The sequence below is a fragment of the Sinocyclocheilus rhinocerous genome, unplaced genomic scaffold (assembly GCF_001515625.1).
Source record: "Sinocyclocheilus rhinocerous isolate Xijiao unplaced genomic scaffold, SAMN03320098_v1.1 scaffold579, whole genome shotgun sequence".
Taxonomy (NCBI): Eukaryota; Metazoa; Chordata; class Actinopteri; order Cypriniformes; family Cyprinidae; genus Sinocyclocheilus; species Sinocyclocheilus rhinocerous.
Window position 1 is genome coordinate 1,308,281 of NW_015666542.1, and position 23,116 is coordinate 1,331,396.

The following is a 23,116-nucleotide window of genomic DNA, read 5'->3' on the forward strand; positions in this document are numbered from 1 at the left end:
GTTTAACCTAGCTAACATACGATTTTATTTTCTCAATAGGCTACTGGCCAACATTAACTACTAACACCTGAACAAAATTTCACATTAGTTACAATGTTAATACAAGATAAGCGTTGCTTGTTAAAAGTAATTTTAATTCGGTAATTCAATAAGCTGACAAAAGTCGTTTGAAACGACAGCGCAGTTTACCATAGTAAAGTTTGCTACCGCTATGTTGATGGGTAAATGTTACTAGGTTAAACTGGTGTGCAAAAATGTTGACACAAACAGACAGACAAACGTACGTATATATTTTTTTACCTTGCTTACTGGTCTTCTTCTCTCGTAATGTGCATCGACACACAGCGCAGATGTTCTCCGGAACTCTTCCACTCTCGCGGGTTCATCCCCGGGCAAAACCCGCGGGCGGCACTGCTGCGCTGGATCCGTGTCTTCCTCGGACGCGAATGGCGCGGCGCGACTCGACTCGACAAAAGACAATATAGAACCCATTATGCTATCTACAGTGGATGCGGACAGTAATTTGACGTCACAGAAAATTCCCATGATGCAAAGGGTAATACAGTTACTTACTGTAAAGCGAATTTGCAGTATTATACTGGGTGATATACAGTAAATAACTGTAGAAATTACAGAAATGTCTAACAGTGTGTAACATTCAACGTTATTGAACCACATTTTGTGCAGTACAAGTCAAGGGGGAAAAATTAAAGTGCTTGCAGGATCCTTTAGTTAAATGTATGATACGTATAAAATGTATTTTATAAAAAGACCATATATATTTTTAGACCCTGCTTTAAAGTTTCACAGTTTAAGTTTACAATTGTAACATACAATGTCATAACATTTGGATCTGAACAAAAGAATTACATCTGCTTAATATCAATGAAAAATAAAGTGCTTGCAGGATTCCTAAAGAAAACAAAACAATTGAAAAACAGTAAAATAAATACAGATGTTGAACATTCTCAGAACCTTTCCACTTGGATTTCACAGGTTTTTCAGTTTGTACACCGAAACAGGAACTGGGAAAATTCTTTCATCCTCCATTACTAGCAGCGAACTATATTAACGCTAACATTAGTGGTGTGCCCTTATGCTAGTATTTCTTGTCACTGTCTAAGTTCAGAGATGAAGACTGCTATCTAGCGGTCGGGATACCGCTAAAAATACAAAACATACAAATTTATATACTTTTTAATCACTAATTTGTTTCCGGAAAATACCGTAATCTCGGCTAAATGTTGCTTAATTTCTTTTGGACACTTTAGTTTGAAATATCAAGTGATTTCTTAGAAATATTTGATTGAACTTGGTTTGTAATAAACTAGAGTTTAACATATTGTAAAGAAACTGAGAATGGTGTTTGCTCGTGCAAAATCCTCTCCACAATGCTGGAGTGTGGGTGGTTGCCAGGGCATTTGTTAAGGTGTTTTGAGTGCTTCTGGTGCGTTATGCGGTTGCTAGGGCATTTTATTTACTGGCAAAGCCACAAGTCTCTGATATTTTGCTCGCAGATATGGCACGGGTCCCTCCTTCAGTGCAAGTCTATGAGATTTTTCAGTTTTATCATGCAACAGGCAAAATAGTAAGTAAACAGGAAAGCAGCATGCAGCAACAAACAGTGTGATTTGAGATATCTGTTCATTCATGTCTACAGAACAAACAGATCAAATCAAAATGACTAATTTAATAAGCATGCTCTGATCAATTTTTAAAAAATTTTTTTTTACAGATAATACCAATTGCCGATTTCAGGTGACAATTATTTAAAGGTGGGGTAAGCGATTTCTGGTAGCCAATGTTGACATTTGAAATCACCAAAACAAACACGCCCCTACCCCAAAAGGGTCTTGCCCCTATTTTGATAACTCCGCCCCACACATACGTACGCAACCCAGGCAACGATTAGTTCTGTGAAACAAAGCAAAACCAATGTTACACCGTGTCTACACCGCACGCGAGTGGCGCGGGACAAGTCTCATTTGCATGCAATATATGACCAAAGGGACAAACAACAGACATTTTTCCACATTTTGTTTTGCTCATGTTCACAGAGGCAGCCATATCACCCTGAAGCCCAAGACTGGTTACCCACTGAAGCTGAGCAGGGTTGAGCTGGTCAGTTCCTGGATGGGAGACCTCCTGGGAAAAACTAGGTTGCTGCTGGAAGAGGTGCTAGTGAGGCCAGCAGGAGGTGCTCACCCTGTGGTCTGTGTGGGTCCTAATGCCCCAGTATAGTGACGGGGACACTATACTGTAAAAAGCACCGTCCTTCGGATGAGACGTTAAACTGAGGTCCTGACTCTCTGTGGTCATTTAAAATCCCAGGATGTCTTTCGAAAAAGCGTAGGGGTGTAACCCTGGCATCCTAGCCAAATTTGCCCATTGGCCTCTGACCATCATGGCCTCCTAATCATCCCCATACACTGATTGGCTTCTTCACTCCTTCTCCTCTCCACCAATAAGCCAGTGTGTGGTGGGTGTTCTGGCGCACTGTGGCTGCCTGCACACTGGTGGTGGTTGAGCAGATTCCCCTCCTTTCATGTAAAGCGCTTTGAGTACCCAGAAAAGCGCTATATAAATGTAACTAATTATTATTAATTATTTAAGATAATCTCTGCTTAGTCACTTTTAACTCAAAATAATACCAGCTGTAGTTTAGTTTTTGTGTAATTTTTATAGACAAAGCTACTGCAGTTGGGTTAATTAATAATCAAATAAACAAGCACAACAAAATATAAATTTTTAATGATTATATTATTAGGTCTAATGAAAACAAAGTAGGCTTAAAATATACGTAGTAGGGCTATGAAGAAATACAAGGGCTTAAATTTGCAATTAAACGGAATTAGCGACAGGTGTTTTTTTGGCAGTAGGCTATTATAATTTGTCACATATTTATCTATTTGTTTTTTTACAAAATATATATTAATAATGCATTAGAAAAATTATTGAAATTAAAATAGCATTTATTACAAAATGTATTTCTCATGTATTTTTAACTACTGAATCAGGTTAATTGTCATTGAACATTTTGGGTTATATATTTTATAATGGATTTTATGTGATTGACAGACAGAATTAATTAGGATCACATTTTTGGAAATTGTTAAAGAATTCCATCTTACGGATGTCCAAAAATATTGACTAAGTGACTTTGCGTTTTACTCTCTACTTGCTTCTCCACTGTATATGTCCCACCTTTATCCTGTGTGAATATGAGGGCATTATTTTTCTAACAATATGTTTTGTTTCTCAAACACCTGCAGTAGCAGGAGAGCCATGTTTCTTTGGCAACTTTTTTGTTACTTGAGAGATCAGGAGGATAACCTGTACCAGCTTGTAGATCTTATTTTTGCCTGAACTGCTGTTTTTCCAGGACTTTTTCCCGTGGTGATAAAACTGTTTGAATTCTACGTTTTCGCAGCATTCGGGTCTCCTAACCGCAGACAAGTTCCTTGTATTGTGTTGTGCTTGCTCTCCTAATAAGCCACTACAGGCCGCTTGTTCATGTACTGTTTTTCTAACCTATGATCCATTGAGAAAAACCTTGACCTCTACTACATGCAACAGTGCACCGTATTGACGCTATTGACGCTATTCGCAGTCAAACATGAATGAAACTAATCTCTTGATTATTTAGCGAGGGGACATGAACATCCATTCTAAAGAGATTAGCATTGCTCGATTGGTCCTTGGTCTTGCTTTGTTCATCTTTCTGTCGGTAAATCTTGCACTGATTTCATCCAAGACTCACTTCATCCAATACCTCTATAAAAGAGACCTAAAAATACCGTCAAAACAACGGTTCTTTGAAATGCTATAGTTAAAAATTGCCATTTTAAATCAGGTTTGAGTGGATTTTCACACTGGCTCTGTAACGCAGCACCTCATCCAAACAGTGGTTGTGTAACTGTTCTTCTTCCATGTGGATTGGCACATTTGACTGCTACTGCAGACGCGTTAGTGATCCAGTCTGCTGCGTTCATGTCACCAAACGCACTCATAATTATGCATCAAATGCATTGTCCACTGGTTTGAAAAGGCAGTCGGTTGAAATTAATTGTACTTTGTGGTTTGCATTACAAAACTGCACTAGGTGTAGCGCTGTAACATAACTATAGCGTTCAATGCATTGGGAAACATTTACTTGAGATATGAATGAGGGCCTTGTCTGCCAGTCTTTTCATTTATGTCACTAAAGGCTCGGTATATTTGGCAATGTATGCCACTTGGTGCTATTTTTTGTGTCCGCTGTTTCCAAGGTACTTCTTAAAGTTTCAAAGTGGGGCAGAGTCCTTCGTTTAAAGTAGCAGATCTCAGTGGGAATATTTGCGTCAGGGCTAATAACTAATCTATAATTGTCTGCTAAGCTTTGTGTTTCTGTCTGTTCTTATAGGAAGAAATCACAGAAATGGGATGAAATGAACATTTTGGCCACATATCACCCGGCAGATAAGGACTATGGGCTGATGAAGATAGACGAGCCCAGCACGCCATACCACAGGTAAGCAGCACACAAAAATTGACATTAATGCTGTTTAGACTATATCTGTATAAATATATGAATTCTAATGTGGTTGCGCTACTGCGTGGATTCAGGAGTGAAGCTGCCGCCACCCTATTAAATGTAATAAGAAAATAAAAAAGTGCTTGTTAGAACAAATTGGATTGAGTGAATTTTCTAAGGAGTGATTAAATGAACAAAACGGTATAAATAAAATAAACTATAAATTACTTTTTCGAGTAGTCAGGACTTTGCTCTGTGCAGAGAAAATGTCCAGAAGGGAGTCCAGTTTAAATTAGGGATGCACTGATATGGACGATAAGCCATAGATTACACTGCATTCATTTAAGCTACAGTTTGAAGAACAGTAATTATTAAAGATTTGATCTCTTGCTGAGGCTCTATGGATTGTGAATATGTGTAGTTCAAAGCTTTGCTCTACTCTCTGGATATGTTACTGCCCTGTCTGCAAAATACAAGAGCAGCACTGAGGGTGCAACTCAATATGACAGGGCAAATTTGCGGAAAAGGTCATGCTGTCTTTCTCCATTCGGGCTATCGGCCAAAAATCTCCTGTCCCTCTTAGGATGGTCGGCGATGACGAGGATGAGGGGGCGCTCAGCGATTCGGAGGGGAACACAGTCCTACCCGGAGATGACCTTGCTAAGAAGTAAGTGATGCATGATTGCTATCTCTGATATGGATGGAAGGGTAGTGGAGGGATTCTCAAAATGTTTTGGGTTCCAAAATTTGGGTGACACCCCACCTATACTCCATCCTTATCACAGAATCTCACAGCAAACTACTTTCTTAATAATAACAAAACACTCGCCTTTACTATTTTGTTTATTTTATTGTTATTGACCAGAACCATAACAAATCATTTGGACACTCCCTCATTGGCACCCTGTCTTATTCAAGTGTTTTGGGCTGCAGTGTGTCAGAGTAGTTTTTAGTATAGTTTAGAATAGAATAGTTTAGAATAGTTTTTTCAGAATAGTTTAGGATTGGTATTCAGTCTTTATGCAAATGAAAGTTGGATCTTTTTGTATAGAAAAAGAAAATTAAATTAAATTATAAACCCTACTGGGATTATAAAAGGACCCAAGTTTGCATTCTAAGCGCAGTAGTACTTTTGGAAAAAGGTGGCAAGATGGTAGTAGTGGTGAATAGTCATAATTTGTATGAAACCACGTATAATAGAAATGCTTTTGTAATTTTACTATGGGTTTTCTTAGTTTAAGATCAAAAGTCTGTGTTTGGGCCAAGGAAAATCTATGCATTAAAAGGCAATTAAAAATAAATAAATACATAAATAAATAAAGGCATAAAAAACAACTTCTAAAATAATTTTAATTTGAAATAATAATAATAAAAAAGTAACAAAATATCAACAAAATGCAAAGTCCATTTAATCAAAACCAAATTCTGGGACATAAAAGTGCCTTTAATTGAAGAAACACGCATCGCTTTTTTTATTATTGTTATTGTAATACTGATAACTGGACAACTGTGGTTTGTACTATCAAAGTGCTAAAATATATCCCATTTTAATTTTATGTGTGTTAAAACACTGCGATAGTGGTGCTTTCTTTTTTCTATTTACATTGCACTGGATGAAATGGAGTCCTCTTTTCTGAAAAAAGGAAATGTTGTTCACGCAAAGATTAGGCTGCTTGCACACTAGATAAAGCTTTGACGGAGCATTTGATGGGTAAAAATGCACGATATCCATTGAAAGCTGTAAAAAGAGTCAATTTGAAAATCAAGCAGAAAGGCAGCAAAATCGATTTCTAAAAGCAATGTTTGGTAACATGATGGATCACAACTGTCCCAAACCTTTGCATTTTTCCTGCCACGTTCTTGTGACATCAGTCAAGTCTGCCTTGACATCAGTGGATTCACAGTGATTGAGTGCGTTTAAGTAACCTATGTAAGGAAAGCTCATTAAGATACAACAGCTGTGAGAACAGAGTATTTCTATTATTTTTGGTTTCCTGCCGCCTTGTTGGTTTAATGTAGTTAACAATACATGAACAACCAGAAGTCCGAACAGATGTCACGTCACAGCCTACAGGCGAATCAACGGTCACATCAACTCAAGCAGAGCGGCTAACCGCTTTCACAGTAGTGCCTGCCCAGCGTCTTCTGTCTGACTGCTTCTGTTTGGAGTTCGACTCAAACACGATGCTTTCCTGGCATTTCAGTGTTTCCAAAAAAGCCGCCATGTGCTTCTGATATACAGAGAAACATGTCAGTACAGAGTCCTGCACATGGAGACCCTAAAATTTACGCAACGGGTGGAATAATATGTGTGTCCCATGGTTGTTCACGCTCTGTATGAAGACCGTTTAACCCTTTGACGTGTACGATCACACCGGTGTGATCAGTCTTAGCTGGTCCCTGAAGCGTACGATCACACCGGTGTGATCAGTCTTAGCTGGTCCCTGAAGCGTACGATCACACCGGTGTGATCAGTCTTAGCTGGTCCCTGAAGCGTACGATCACACCGGTGTGATTAGAACTTTCAGTGCCCTGAAGCGTACTTCTATCATTAACCCTTTAACGCGTACGATCACACCGGTGTGATCAGTCTTAGCTGGTCCCTGAAGCGTACGATCACACCGGTGTGATCAGTCTTAGCTGGTCCCTGAAGCGTACGATCACACCGGTGTGATTAGAACTTTCAGTGAGTCACGTGATCAACTGCTGAATTCAAATCTGCTTCTGCGCTTTGGCTGGCGCGGAGCCAGATCGGACGCGCTGAGCGCTTGTCATATTATCACAAATATTCAGTGTTTTCAACCATATAATGCTTATTTTAGGTTCCACACATTTAAATACACATAAGTACTAGCAAAACCATACATTTACAGTTTGTAAAATGCACGCTGATGTCTATGGAAACGGCAATAATGATCCTTACAAATATAATCCGACGACATGTTTTTATTGATATCATATACAGATTGTGAAGGTAACTATAAAGTTTACTCTGCTCTTCTCCCAGTTTACCGGAGACCTACTTTAACGTGTTTCGGGAGGAGAGGATGAATTTGCGTGTTGTAAATCCCACAGCTCGGATTCAGCGCGAACTAACATAGCGGCGCCCATCACCCGGTATAGATCAACTAACACGGTCGTTATAAAAGTGCCCACATGCTTGCACATATTTCAGAATCGGAATATCAGAGATTTCATAAGATAGTGAGCATGTTTGTGAATATTTTGAATAAAACAGGAAAAACTAAATAAAAGCGATCCATGTGTCATACAGATCTATTGTGGCTGCGTTGTGTCACATCACAAGCATGACACGTCGCCATGGAAACAATAAGGCGATACGTTCTAAAATAACGGTTGCCTAAAAAAACTTACGCTGGGGGCTCAGCTAGAATATTTTAAACTCGCGTGCGAAAGGGTTAAAGGCCTTTTCACACGGGAAGTGGCAAGCGGTGGAAACGCCACGCGGCTGCGGCTTTCTCTCGTAGTTTTGTGCAGTCGATGTGGTGTTTGCGACTCGATCATGGGGCGAACGTTGCCATAGTTGCAAACAACAAGGTCACATTTGATTTTACTAAAAACTAAATAAACAAAAGATAACGAACAAATCATTTTAAGGGACTATGACTAGCATAGTTTTCATGTCAGACACGGTTAACTATGACATTTTACACTATTGTATTTTTACGTGGTAAAGCAACGCGTACACGTGATATTCACAATTTTCACAATTATTCAAATATTCACAATTGTGTCGATTCCTATTGAGAATGTATTTCACACAAAAAAAGTTTAGTTTTTTAACATTTAATGTTATTGCATTCCCTCTACGCTGCTTTTTAAAATTTGCAGATGACGATCTTTAAACATTGCATTGTATCTTGTTTTTCATGATGTTTTGCAACACATCATGAATGTCACATTTTTGAAATTGCCTTTCTTAAAATATGTTACAGACAGACTAGGCGGCTTGCTGTTAAAGAAAAAGGAAGTCTTCTGAAAAGATCTAGGCCTATTCATTTTGAATGATAAACAAAACAAAATTTAAGTGGTTATAAAGTACAACATTTTAGCAGTGCTCGCTTTCAAACCAAGCAGCTTTCTGTTGGTCAACATGGCAAATTCACAAAAAACCTTGAACCCGGTGCGATATGTATCTTTGTAGAATTTTTTTTAATAGACTGCTCAATATTTTATTTAAATTTCGTAGATCAATAGTATATGTGGCCACACATTTAAATCAACCAACCTAATTTATACAGAGCCCAACTGAACCTTCACAGGAAGTTTGATTGACAGGCGATCTAACCAGTCATAACGCAGAATTCGCCATTTTGTCCGATAAACAAACCAACCAGGAGAGTACATTAACTTTGGTGGACTTGAACTTGAAAAATTTTGTGTATTGACATCTTTCCGCAGTTGAAACAAGATACCTTCTGATATTCATTCATGTTTATTTAGTGCTGTAATAGAGCTGCACGATTAATCGTTAAAAGATGATAATCTCGATTCAAACACCCATGCGATCCCATTTTTAAATGACGATTTGCTCGTTACCATTAAACCTTGGAAAAAGTCATACAAATCTGCATTCAAATCTGTTTGTGGTGCCGCTGACACAGAGCAGAAAGTTACCATGTTTGGGTAAGAAACGGCTTCAGTCTTTTCAACTACACAGTATTATTTCTGTCTTACAGTCATTCCTATTATCACAGAAATACTGGGATGGAAGTTTATAGTTCGGATATAAACATTGATGTCTAGTGATCAAAATAGAGTAAATATCCTTTTGATAGGAACTGGCGCTTCAAATAATGCTTGTCGATTGCATTGTTTCACCACTAGGTGGCAACAAGTGACTGACAAAAATGTATTTGTCATTGAATCATTCATTCAAGAGATTAGTTCAAAAACGCTGATTCATCCAGTAATGAAACAATCCAAAAATACATATATATTAAAATGTTTAATTTATTCAAATTAAACACTTATAAATAGACTGCAGCAATAATATTTTGTCTCGCACTATTTTGTTTAGTTCAGAATCGTGGGAGAATCGTGATCTCTATTTGCAATGTATTTTTCACTCTGTGAGAGCATGATGTGTGGCATGAGAGCACCATGGCTTGTCGGACGTAGCAACAGTAACGAAGTGGGGCGGGTCTTTGCGAAGGGTCAATTTACAGACACCTCAATAAAACCTCATTGGAGCAGTGCTGGGAAAAGTTACTTTCAAAAGTAATGCATTATGATATCGCGATTGTCCATAAAGTAACTAATTGCATTACTTAGTTACGTTTTATGGAAAGTTATGCATTGTTACTTTTACGTTACTTTTTGTCACCTAGGCTGGGCTTGCTTAACAAAAAAACCCAAAAGTCAGTGAATAAATGGGAAAACAAAGTAACTTGCATTACTTATTTGAAAAAAGTAACTCGGATATTTTTGTTGTAAATTAAAAAGTAATGTTACTTTACTAGTTACTTGAAAAAAGTAATCTGATTACGTAACTCGCGTTACTTGTAATGTGTTATCCACAACACTGCACTGGAGCTTGTGTTATGACATAAACGCAAAAACAAGTGTGCTTCAATGTCATTGATCTCTCACTGTTTGATTTAGAATTTTTATTATTAGGTGACCTATTCCTTTAAAACAATGCAGCGACTATTTGATTTTATGTAAGAATTCCCACCAGAATGTTTATAGATTTTCTTGCCCTCAGAGAAAGGCACTTAAAGTCCTTGAATGAATAGAATAGGTCCATTTTAATGCAGGATTTGGATGTTTAAATCTAGATCTGTGTCTTTAAAAGCTCTGAGATGAATGTGAGTGAGTGGTTTGTTTGCCGCAGGCCTGTAACTGAATCTAAAGCTGATGTTAGCTGCCAGGAAGAGCATCCCAAACCTCCTAGTAATACAACTGCTCTGCTTTAGTCCCGATCACCTTCACTTTCTTTCTCCGGCTGTGTCTCTGCTGTCTCTATTGTCATCGTCCTCCTCCTACTGTGTCGTTCTTTCACCACTCTATCTTGTGTTTCCCTCAGGCACATGCATTTTATGCTCTCCTACCCAGCATTCACTGGGGCCACTGTGTGTGTGTCCGTGTGTGTGTGTCCGGTTACTCCTGAGAGATGCTTTCCTTAGATCTGGTCACATTAACAGTGAAAATACTACACAGACCACCAGGTTTAATGAAAGACTTTCTTAATAAGCTGCACTGAGTTGTGTTTTATTAACATTAGCTATTAGCAATGAGAAGGCCATCTGAGTCAAATTAATTGAAGAACTTATTGTTTTTTCCCTTATAAGCTGCCGTCGAGTCCTCCTAGTTAGTTTCTACTTATAAGTCGTCGATATGGATACAGTATGATGTGCATAAAGTGATTTTGGTTAGACTTAAATGGATGTTTGGGCAATTACATATTTATTGTTTTTTTTTCACTTTCACAAAGACAGCAAGGCTTTTAGTATTAGTGCAACAGCAATGCACATTAGGTGTGTAATTGATGCTTTTATCATTACTGTGCTGCCACAGGAAATGATGGGAAATTAAGCTTTGTTGCACAGGCCTGTGGCTTAATAAAGTGACAGAAAATGCATTTTAAATTATGATATTATGTAATATAATAATATACTTTTAATAATTTTTTTATATTTTTTTGTTTTATTTGTATCATTTAGTTTAATTTGATATACTAAAATAACTAAAACCAACATCAAAATGAAAATGAATAAAAACTATATAGACATGAAAAAGAATGACAAAAACACAACAAAAATTGTGATGTGTATATTAAATGAATTTAATATATTTAAAAACATTTAATAAAAAATGAAAGCAGAAAATATAAAAATAAAACTAATTCAAAATATTAATAAAAAATATAATATTACCTTGATACTAAATACAAATATATCTGAATCAAAATTAAAAACACCAAACTCTTTCTGACTTCTGTGTGTCTCAGGCTGGTGGCAGCGGCGGAAGGCGCAGGATCTCGCTTCATGGAGGAGCCGGAGGAGGAGAGCAGTGAGGAAGAGGAGGAGGAGTTGAGTCCGGAGGAGCAAGGTGAGACACGTGTCTCTGTCTCTCCTGACCTCAGATTCACCTCTGTTTCCTCTCACACTGATTGCACATTTGCACAGCTCACCGCACCGTCAGCCAGCGGCTCAAACACACACTGCTCCACAACCCTTTCTTTTGTCTTTTGTCTCTTTTCCTCAAGTTTTCTCAGTCTTATGCAGTGTTACACAGTAAAATACTTACATACAGCGTTGTCTAGTAAAAGTCCAAAATATATATTAATACAAGTGAAATCTCACAATTCTTGATGATACTTTTAAAAACACAGCAGAAACTAATATCCTATTGAATGCTCTTGTATATTTAGAACATTAAATATTGGACATATTTAATCAAATAGTGTATTTATTTCTTGTCTTATTCGTGTTTAGCGCAGTTGTCGTTGCTAGGAAACGCTTGTTTTGTTTACTGTGAGACGTGCTGTAATTGCGTTTGGTCTCGTACTCTTATCGCACACCCTGTCAGTGTCGTGCGCTTGCTTAGCCCTTTGTTGTGATAAACGGTAAAGTGTGTTCAGCTCAATTCAATTTCCGTTTTGAGGGACGGGTATAAAAAAGGTTAATATACCGCGACAGCCCTCGTGTGAAGACCGAAGAGTGTAAAGACCATCAACTCTAACGTGTGACTCCACCGTGCAGGGACACATCTATTACTAGTCATTCAAGACTAAACCTCATGGCCCTGACAGAGATGTGGATCAAACCAGAGGACACTGCTACTCCTGCAGCACTCTCCAATAATTTCTCATTTTCCCACACTCCCCGTCTCACTGGAAGAGGTGGAGGTGCTGGTATGCTTATCTCTAATGATTGGAAATGTATTCCTTTATCTTCTCTGGGTATCAACAGCTCCTTTGAATCACATTCGCTGGTATGCTTATCTCTAATGATTGGAAATTTATTCCTTTATCTTCTCTGGGTATCAACAGCTCCTTTGAATCACATTCAGTCACTATTACCCACCCTTTTAAAATCCATTTTGTAGTTGTTTATCGACCCCCAGGACCACTAGGTAACTTCGTGGGAGAATTAGATGTGCTGCTCTCAAACTTTCCTGAGGACTCTCGCATGCTCGTTAAAACATTTTCCTCCCTCCTTTGTCCTCCTCCTCCCTCTCCTTCATCAACTCTAAGAGCTGATGACTTTGCCACATTCTTCATTAATCAAATTAAAAACATCAGTGCACAATTTTCCACACCACAATCTGTCAAGCACATCTTACCAGCAAACATAAACTCGTTCACATCCTTCTCTTCACTCTCTGAGGCAGAAGTCTCCAAACTTATCCTTTCTAATCATCCTACTACTTGTCCGCTTGATCCTATTCCATCTCATCTCCTTCAAGCCATTTCTCCTGCAGTTGTACCTGCACTCACTCACATCATTAACACATCCCTTCACACTGGTGTTTTTCCCTCAGCATTTAGACAGGCTCATATAACCCCACTACTTAAGAAACCCACCCTTAACCCATCTCTTTTACCCATCTCTTTTACCCATCTCTTTTACTACAGACCGGTTTCCCTTCTTCATTTCATTGCAAAAACACTTGAACGAGCTGTGTTCAACCAAGCTGTGTTCAACCTTTCTCACACAGAACAACCTCCTGGACAGCAACCAATCTGGCTTCAGAAGTGGACATTCAACCGAGACTGCCTTGCTCTCAGTTGTTGAAGCCCTAAGACTGGCAAGAGCAGATTCCAAATCTTCAATACTTATCTTGCTGGATCTGTCCGCTGCTTTTAACACGATTAACCACCAGATCCTCCTGTCAACCCTATTGACAAAGGGCATCTCAGGAACTGCACTCCAGTAGTTTGCGTCTTACCTCTCAGATAGGTCCTTCAAGGTATCTTGGAGAGGTGAGGTGTCCCAAGTCACAACATCTAACTACTGGGGAGCCTCAGGGCTCAGTTCTTCGACCACTTCTCTTCTCTGTCTACATGGCATCACTAGGTTCTGTCATTCAGAAATTAATACTTATCTTGCTGGATCTGTCCGCTGCTTTCGACACGGTTAACCACCAGATCCTCCTGTCAACCCTATTGGCAAAGGGCATCTCTGGAACCGCACTCCAGTGGTTTGAGTTTTACCTCTCAGATAGGTCCTTCAAGGTATCTTGGAGAGGTGAGGTGTCTATGTCACAACATCTAACTACTGGGGAGCCTCAGGGCTCAGTTCTTCGACCACTTCTCTTCTCTGTCTACATGGCATCATTAAGTTCTGTCATTCAGAGACATGGCTTTTCATATCACTGCTATGCTGATTACACTCAACTCTACCTTTCATTCCATCCCGATGATCTGACGATAGCTGCTCACATCTCAGCTTGTGTAACAGACATTTCTTGCTGGATGAAGGACCATCACCTTCAACTCAACCTTGCCAAGACAGAACTGCTTGTGGTTCCATCAAACCCATCGTTTCATCACAATTTCACCATCCAGTTAGGCACATCAACCATAACTCCTTCAAAAACAGCCAGAAACCTTGGAGTTATGATTGATGATCAGCTGACTTTCTCGGACCACATTGGCAGACCTGCCAACCTGTACGCATTTTGCGTAGCGGGTAAGCATTTTGACCTTAAAGTACGCTGGTACGATTTGTCACTCTAAACTATGCAAAAACCTGGTGACCTGTCCACGCGCAGTAAACAAGCAACAGAAAAAATGAGGAGTTCAACCAATCAGAGCGTTTTTTTCCGGTTTTGCATTTAAATAATTTCCGTCTGTTTTATTTCTCTCCAAACTGGCTCTGTTTGTGTGTCCGTGAGTCGCGCGCTGAGATGAGGAAACACGTGCATGGTGCATCTGAAAAAGCAACATAAGCCGAGCATGACTTGTAATGCGGAGCGTTTCTAAACCTGTTGTCCAACAAAACAGAACATTATAACATACTCCACAACATCAGACAAATGTTACGGTTTTTGAGCCACGGATTGGATAATTTTTCAGATCAGCAAGAAAATTTAAAATATTTCAATGTAACTTTGATTTCCATTTATTACTTAAAGATAAGTACTTAATCATTAAGTGTAAAATAACACTGCATAGTGTTCACATAAATGAAATATAGATTAATCTTTGTAAAAAAAAAAAATTTTTGTTGTTTGATGAGCATAATGACAGCACCAGGTATTATTAGGCTGCTGCCCCTTTAAGACCTGATGCACGGATCCAACATAATGATACACATCCGATTTCTTTCTCAGCTGTTCTCGTTCACTTAAGACACAACAGACTGCATTTGCCACAATCATTGTCGAGATGGGTATTTTGTCAATTTTATGTGTATAATGCAAGGAGTGAAGGAGATACGAAAGAGGGTTCAGTTCGGTGCTCGCGCGCAGTCAAACACACGCCTCTTTGCGTGTGTGCGCTTCATGTGTGTGCGGCTGTAAACATAGAAAACAGCAAGCAAAGTAATGAATAGAGTTTTTGCTCTACGCCCATATTCTCAGTAAAGTTTATTTGGAAGTATGAATATTTGTTTGCAATCCTCATTCCTCGACAACCCCTGACAGAATAACCGACCGCATAAAAACAAACAGAAAAGATGGACTTACCAGCGTTACGTCCGAAGGTGGCTGGGGTATTTGGGCTGGATGCTCCAGAACGGCGGTCTCTCCCTCACAGTCAGCGAGCCCGAGACACCAACAGGGCTCGTCCAGGAACCAGAACCGGATGCCACCAAAGCCCTGGAGGCTAAGCACGCTGATCAGTCCACCCTAGAGCCAGAGGCAGACATAAACCTCATAGATCTGTGGTCCGCAGATCCAATTCCCACCCAAGTACCCACATTCAAACCTATGTCTTCTTTGCCGGTCCCGTCCGGATTTTTAGAGGCTCCTGTCCCGTCCGGAGGCCTTCCTCCTCCGATGTCCCTGTCAGATTTCCTGGTCCCATCTCCTCCGCTGGTTTCAGCCAGTCCCCTGGATTCGTCGGCCCCACTGGTGTCGTCTAGCTCCTCGGCTCTGCCTCCGCCGCTAGCACCGTGTGGCTCGTCAGCCTCTCCTCAAGCTTCCCCTCCACCAGCTCGGTATTGCGCCGAGTCCCCGGCTGCACTTCGGCCCTCCAGGCCCATTTCTCCACCTCGGCCTGTCAACTCCACCATGGTGTTGGTTTCCTCCGACTTCTCCAGGTTCCTGTCCTTCACCAGCACCACGCCCTCCACTTAAGCCTCCGCCCTCTTTCCTCTTTTCTATCATCTACTCTTGTGGCATGAGGTCACGCCTTCCGAGAGGCGGAGCTAATGTCACAATTATAGTCAGTTTAGTTCAGTTCCTGTCATGTCTGTTTTGAGCTCTCATTAGTTACCATGGCTTCTGATTAGTTAATCCTTGTCCAGCTGTTCCTGTTTAATTCCCTCATTTACCATGTGTGTATTTATAGTCCTGATTCTGTTCTATCCTTTGTCGGTTATTATCTTGTGGTATGTGTTCTACGCCCGTATTCTCAGTAAAGTCTATTTGGAAGTATACATCTTCGTTTGCAGTCCTCATTCCTCGACAACCCCTGACAGCTGTGTGTTTAATTAAAATTAATTTTAATTAAAAGTGTTTAATTAATTTGCCCGAGTTATTAGAAATGTAAATGTATAATATACAGTATATTTAAAATATAATATATTTAATACACCAATTTTTTAATTAAAATGATGAAAAAGTGGTTTAAATGAATGATTCAATACTTCCCTTGTTTCATTACTGGATGAATTAGTGTTTTTGAACGAATCTCTTGAATGAATGATTCAATGACAAATACATTTTAAACAGTCACTTCTTGCCACCTAGTGGCAAAACAATGCAATCGAGACGAGCATTATTTGAAGCGCCAGTTACTTTCAAAAGGGGATTTGCTCTACTTTGATCGCTAGTTTATATCTGAACTATAAACTTTCATCCCAGTATTTCTCTGATAATAGGAAAGACTGTAAGACAGAAATAATACAGTGTAGTTGAAAAGACTGTGTGTGAAGCTGTTTCTTACCCAAACATGGTAACTGTCTGCTCTGTGTCAGCGGCAGCACAAACATCTTTGATTGCTCCAGTATGACTTTTTCAAAGGTTTAATGGTCACGAGCGAATCGTTGTCATTTACAAATGGGATCGCATGGGTGTTTGAATCGAGATCGCGATCTTTTACCGATTAATCATGCAGCTCTAATATATATACTTACAATTACTTACAAATTGTAATCCGTTACTGATTCCAGATTACATGACAAAAGTTGCTGTTAGTAACATAATTCATTACATTACACATTTCAAGTAATGTAATCAGACTGCTGTTTGATTACTTTTAGATTACATTTGACCCAAGTCATTTATCACATTGATTTAAATCAGATAACCATGTACCATATTGATATAAAGATGCAAAGAAAGCACTGTATGTTTTTTTTTTAATCAATATCATTTTACTAAAGATTTGATTATTTTTGTTAATCCAGTGTTTATTGCTAGAGAAAAACAGAAACATGCGTGAAATTTCGATGACGGGGTTGTAAGCGTGTATTCTAATGTGAAATAAAAGCACCTGCAGTATTGAGTTTGATGTACTGATGTAGCACTGCTTTCCTCCGGCTTTGTGTTGGAGAACAGTGAATCAGTGGATTCTTGTGTTTAGAGCTGTACGTGCTTTGTCTTTCCTCAGCCAGAAAGCAGCAGTTTCAGATGATGAGGAAGATGCATTATAATGAAGGTATGAACATTAAACTAGCTCGACAACTCATCGCCAGTGAGCTGGAAGAGGAGGAAGACGAGGACGAAGAGATGAAGGATGACACAGAGACCGAGGACATCACCGTCGACCCCCCACAAGATGGTAAATGAACAGTAGTTTAATCAGCCGTATGTGATTCAAGCCGCGGTCATGCTAGACTTTGAGCATGCTAAATTGTTAAAAACTTAAATTCAACAAACAACAAATTATAATACATCTAAAATGTAAAAACATACCATCTACTCCACTTCCCTGCAGCGCTGCAGTTTTAAATGTATGTTCTTTTAATTCGGATAGGAGGTCATGCTGTGACTTATCAATCTGCCGTTGGTCACACGGTGTCACATGATGCGAATTCGCTAAAAACTTGAACTTTGGAACGCAGCGAAATGCGAAACTTTTCACACAGGCTTGCGTTTCCGGTCTGACGCATTCACAGCACATGAATGGAAGTCAATGGAGCGAAAAGTGCAGCGTGACCGCCCCTTAACTCTATTGCCCTGCGTTGTACTGTACATGTAGTTTAATGTTTTTTTGAAAATCTGCACACAAACAGAAACTTTCACATGCTCTGAGTGAACTATGGTGCATCGATTGCATGTTGTGTGAAGATTTTTTCACTTTGTCTTCAAGCACGGTCTGTTGACCACTAGAGGTCCCTTGAGATGCTGGAAGGGTTTCCAGATGCTCTCTTAAGATCAGTTTAGGACAAAATACTTCAAAATAGGGCAGAAACTTTGCTTGTTAGCGGAGCTTGATAAGTCGGGCATTGCTATTGCTATTGCTCATATTTGGGGTTAGCGATTTGAATAAACGCTTAACCCGACATATTTACCCTGTTTAACCCTGGAGAGCTTGACATATGAAATAACAGTCAAAAAGTATTTTCAATCAAACGGTTTATTGAACCTTCAGACAAGATATGTTCAAAAATTGCATTTTTATGTATCATATTTGATGAATATTAGGCTTTTATGGCCCAATTTATTGGTCACAAAAAAGGATCAAATTTATTTTTCATTGCATTTATGATCTCAATTAATTGAATAATAGTCATTATTTTATTTTCATAAAGGAAGTTTCTATTTCTGTTTTTAGGTGGTCAAATACAGAGTTTTAGTGCCAACAAAAGATCACACAAAATTCTAAATTCCAAATATGTAATATATATATATATATATGTATATTAACTCTTTCCCCGCCAGCATTTTTGAAAAATGCGATTTTGATGATTTTCACTAAAATTTGATGGCCTCCAGAATATTTTGCTGTATGGATATTTGAATATGCAATACACCAAAATAAAGATCAGAGCCTCTACTTTTAAACAAAAAAAAATCTGTTTTATTCTAGCGTAAAGCATTCTTTTTTTATCAACACTTGAATATAGGTAGGTTTGATAAAAAATGCATAACTGTGAGCAAAAAGGTGAGAATCTAATTTTTATCAAAAACTACATCTGGATAATATTCAGTACGATTATAAAAGTATAAATCCAGTAAATCGCTTCCATCAACACCTCCAAAGCTTGCACAGACATATACCACTTCCTGGATCAACATTTTACGCCGTAACATTTAACGTTTGTTGTAACGTTTACTCCGTAACGTTTTCATTTATATGTTGTCTATTGCTGATGATCGCATTATTTTTCATATGCATCTGTTTACATAAGAGATCGCTCGTTTCTCCGTCCTGTTCACGTGTGTTTTTGTTCGGGAGGTTTTGTACTCGTTCAGAAGATGCGTAATAGTGCCCCCGAGTGTATAACAGTGAAAACACGAAAAGCCGTAAAAAGTCTTTGGCGGGGAAGCGTTTTCTTTTAAAAGACGAGATAACTCGTCAACGGCGGGGAAAGAGTTAAACGTGTAATAAATGACACGCATCACTTCAAAAGTGTGGAGAAAAAAAAATATTAAAGGATCATGTGACACTGAAGACTGGCGTAATGTTGCCGAAAATCAGCTTTGAGTATTTTTGATATAATGAAATATATTTTAAATAAAAAAAAAAAAAACAATTTAAAAGATTCAATTTTTTAAAAATCTAAATGTTTTTGTTAATAATGAAATAAATTGTAACTTCTCCATCCGTTACAGCAGATTGCTTGGATTCATAAGGATGTCAAGATTTGTCCATCAGCTCCTGCCTTGTCCCATGAACGTCTTGAAGACTGTTCAGCTCCGGGATTACCCTCCACCCCGTGTTTCCCACCGACACCGCAATGCCACGCATATCATCCAGCTCCCTCATTTGCCAAAGGTTCACTGTCATACCGCTAGAAACGAGACTCCAGACCTGGACTCCACCCTCTTCCTGTGGCGAGAGCGTGGGAGGCCACTGACCAGCGACTTCCACACTGAAGCGTACGTTCTCTCTGATTCCCCACTCGCCGCTATTGGTTTAATGCGATCTGAACAGCATGCTCTGGTAAAGGGGCGCAGATGTGGTCTTGGGCTTTGACACACACCGCTCACATGAGCTCTACTGTATGCATGGCTTCTGAAAACCATGTTTAATTACACTGGCACTAATAATATATAACAGGTGAGTATTACAGAACTAGATAGAAAACTACTGATCAGTAGACTGAACCCTTTGGTTGTCTCTGTTGCTTTTCCGAAACTGCTAAAGCTTTAATAGATGCTGAAGAGTTCTGGCGGTTTTTGATCTGGCATCCTTACTGAGCTTTGTTTGTTTTGATTGCCTTTTTTTTTTTTGTAAACGCCATTATAATGGGGTTATTTGTTTCTATGATTTCTGAAGAATATAATTATCCTGTAGTACCAAATCAAAGAAAAAAAATTATAATTTTGATATATTGACCCAGCTTGAAATCGCAGTTGTTATTCTGGTGTATTTATCAATTTATAGTCATGAATACTCGCACAATATATGTAGGTTGTATTAAAAAAATGCTAAATAGGTGAATACTGCAAAACCTGACAAGAACTTGTCTAGGTCATATTTTGGCTTCAAAATCAAAATGGAGAATATATATATATGATGAAATTTATTTTGCTCATTAGGGAAAATAAATAAATGTAAACTCTTATTAAATAAATAAAAATATATATTCAGGCTTGTTACAGTAATGCAAAAATAAATACTCAAATATATTCTGACTAATGTACTGGTTAGAATATTATGACTCATTACCAAGATGCAAATAATTCTGACTAATTACCAAAATTCAAAATGCAAAAAAACACCTCTCTTTACTGTAATATGAAAACTGAGAATAAAATTTACAATCTCAAATAAAACATCCAGATGCATTACATTAATGAATAAATAATAAAATATTTGAAAACATTATTTCATATAAACTTTATTTACTTAATTTGTGTATAATGTTAATGAAATAACCAAATAATAAAACATATATTTTGTTCTTTTGATTTACTGAAAACAAATTAATAAATAATAATAATAATAACAATAATAAAGAAGTTCTTGACAGGTTTTATGAAATTCACCCAAATATCTCGACACAGTGTTTCTGCCTGAATGCATTCGAGACCCTTTTCTGGCGACTGTTTATTCTCCACATAAAGATAGTACAGTCATTAACAGGTCTGTTTTTGAGATGTTCCCGTCATTGTGAATGTGTTTTCACTCGGCCTGCCCTCGACTGAGGGATGTCAGGAAATGTGTCGAGTTCTTGTAATCTTTCAAAAACAGTGCTGGACAAATTGAACATAAAAGCACTTAGCATATTTCTTAATTGGTTACCGATATTTAATGAAAAAGATGAACGGTCTGGTTTGGTCCTGCAGTGTCCCATCAGTCTTCGACATGGATTGCACTCATATTTGACTCACTGGCTTCTTACGATCAAGTCAGATATAGTTTAATCCTACATTTATACATTCTCAAGCACAAGTGCTTTGATTTTATCGTTGTGTTGAACTTTCTTTTTTTCTTCTTCACGCGGTTTGAGTAATTTGACTATTTCTGTGTCGATTGTATTCCTCCCCAAGATTTTTTGTTTCTTTTCCTAAATAGATGTACATGTTCTTCAAATGAAAATGTGCATATTTGTCAGTCATTAAAATGTTGGTATGAGCTTGTTCTTTTGAGTTTGTTTTTAAGTAAAGAAAGCCACATGCTCTTACAAAATATACCGTGATAATTACTGTGAAATTGCTATATAATAATGGTAATATATAATGTTAATAGCACACAAACAACTATAACTATTTTCACATCCGCAACAACAACGGCCGACACCCAGGGTTGCCAGGTTTTCACAACAAAACCCGCCCAATTGCTACTCAAAACTGGCCCAATCGCGTTTCGAGGGGGGTTCCCCAGTAAATATCTTGTTCTGGGGGTAAAATACATGTTTTTTTGGTGGGGTTCCCCGGTAAAATTCGCATTTCAGGGGCTAAATATCATGGTTTTTAGGGTTGCTTCAACCCGCGGACATGAAAAGCAACCCGCGGCAACAGTGTTAAAGGGGTCATATGATGCGATTTCAATTTTTCCTTTCTCTTTGAAGTGTTACAAGCTCTTGGTGCATAAAGAAGATCTGTAAAGTTGCAAAGACTAAAGTCTCAAATCCAAAGAGATAACCTTGGCAACGCTGATATACCGTTCTGATACCTGTCGGCCATTTTAGATGCGCGCGCTTTTTAAAGTCAGCTGGATTCTGATTGGTTGTCAGTGTTTTTATCATTTAAAAATTCAAAAGCGATTCTAACGATATAATTTCTTGTCACCGTTATAGCTGTGGTGTGGAGGATTCAATAGACCAATTTCAGTGTTTGCAAACAGTGATGACGTTTTTTTGTGGGCGGAGCCTATCTGGTGGCAGAAAATGACCGTTTTAACCATAGACTGTATAAAAACATGGACGTAGTGTCCGTGACGTCACCCGTAGATTTCCGAAGAGCGTTTTTGAAGCTCAAAAGTGGGCGCACCACAATGCGCGCGCAGCTGCAACTGTGACGTAACTGTGACGTATACTCCAAATTGGTCTATTCCCATGGAAATAAAACTGTTTATAAAAACTTTATTGTTGTCGTTGATATGAACGCCCCTTTTAGGCACGTGCTTTTAATAAACAGAACGTTATGGTGTGTGGGTTTGTATGCTAATTTGTAATTTAAATATTTTTAAATATTGTTTTCTGTAAATAGTCTAGGAAGTATTGAGCATAAATCAGTTTTTAATGCTATTCTGGTGATACGTTTTGCCCTGCTTTTCCTTTAGAAATTTTAAAATAAATAAAAATTATAATACATTTTAAAAGATAAAATATTTTTATAGAAAAAAAATTGTAAATAAATAAAAATGATAATACATTTTAAAAGATAAAATATTTTTATAGAAAAAAAATTGTAAATAAATAAAAATGATATAAATTAAAATAATTCAAAAATCTAAATATTTTTGATATAATGAAATAAATTTTGAGTAAAAATTTTCAAATTTAAAATAATAAAAAAAAAAATCTAAATGTTTTTAATGAAATAAATGGTAACTTCTCCATCCATTACAGCAGATTGCTTGGATTCATAAAGATGTCAAGATTTGTCCATCAGCTCCTGCCTTGTCCCATGAACGTCTGGAAGACGCAGTTGTCTAATTTATAGTTACCCTTTATTGTTGTAAGCGGATCTTTATACTGGCAGAGCCTCCAAAATAAAATAAAAAAAATATTTTACAGTAATAAGTGTAACTGTGGCAAAAAAATGTGTTTTTATTATTTTTTGAGAAGGTTTTAGCAGATTTTAGTATTATCAGTACATGCACAGCAGGAGTTTGAAGCACATATGACTCGC

General features: G+C 38.1%; 1 protein-coding gene across 4 annotated transcripts in view; it reads left to right on the plus strand.

Annotated features, from left to right (window-relative positions):
- LOC107732679 (protein phosphatase inhibitor 2-like) overlaps positions 1 to 22,903 on the plus strand; it is a 34,053-nt gene extending 11,150 nt beyond the window's left edge. Inside the window, exons 2-6 of one of the 4 annotated variants that reach the window (XM_016544092.1) lie at positions 4,403 to 4,510; positions 5,097 to 5,180; positions 11,487 to 11,587; positions 17,259 to 17,429; positions 22,837 to 22,903. In XM_016544092.1, coding sequence (XP_016399578.1) covers positions 4,403 to 4,510; positions 5,097 to 5,180; positions 11,487 to 11,587; positions 17,259 to 17,429; positions 22,837 to 22,853 — 481 coding nt within the window. In that variant the 3' untranslated portion in view covers positions 22,854 to 22,903. Of the gene's footprint in view, positions 1 to 4,402; positions 4,511 to 5,096; positions 5,181 to 11,486; positions 11,588 to 17,258; positions 17,430 to 19,426; positions 20,125 to 22,833 lie in introns of those variants that run through there. The other 3 variants (XM_016544090.1, XM_016544089.1, XM_016544091.1) reach the window with 3 other exon arrangements.
- The last annotated feature ends 213 nt before the right edge of the window (positions 22,904 to 23,116 follow it).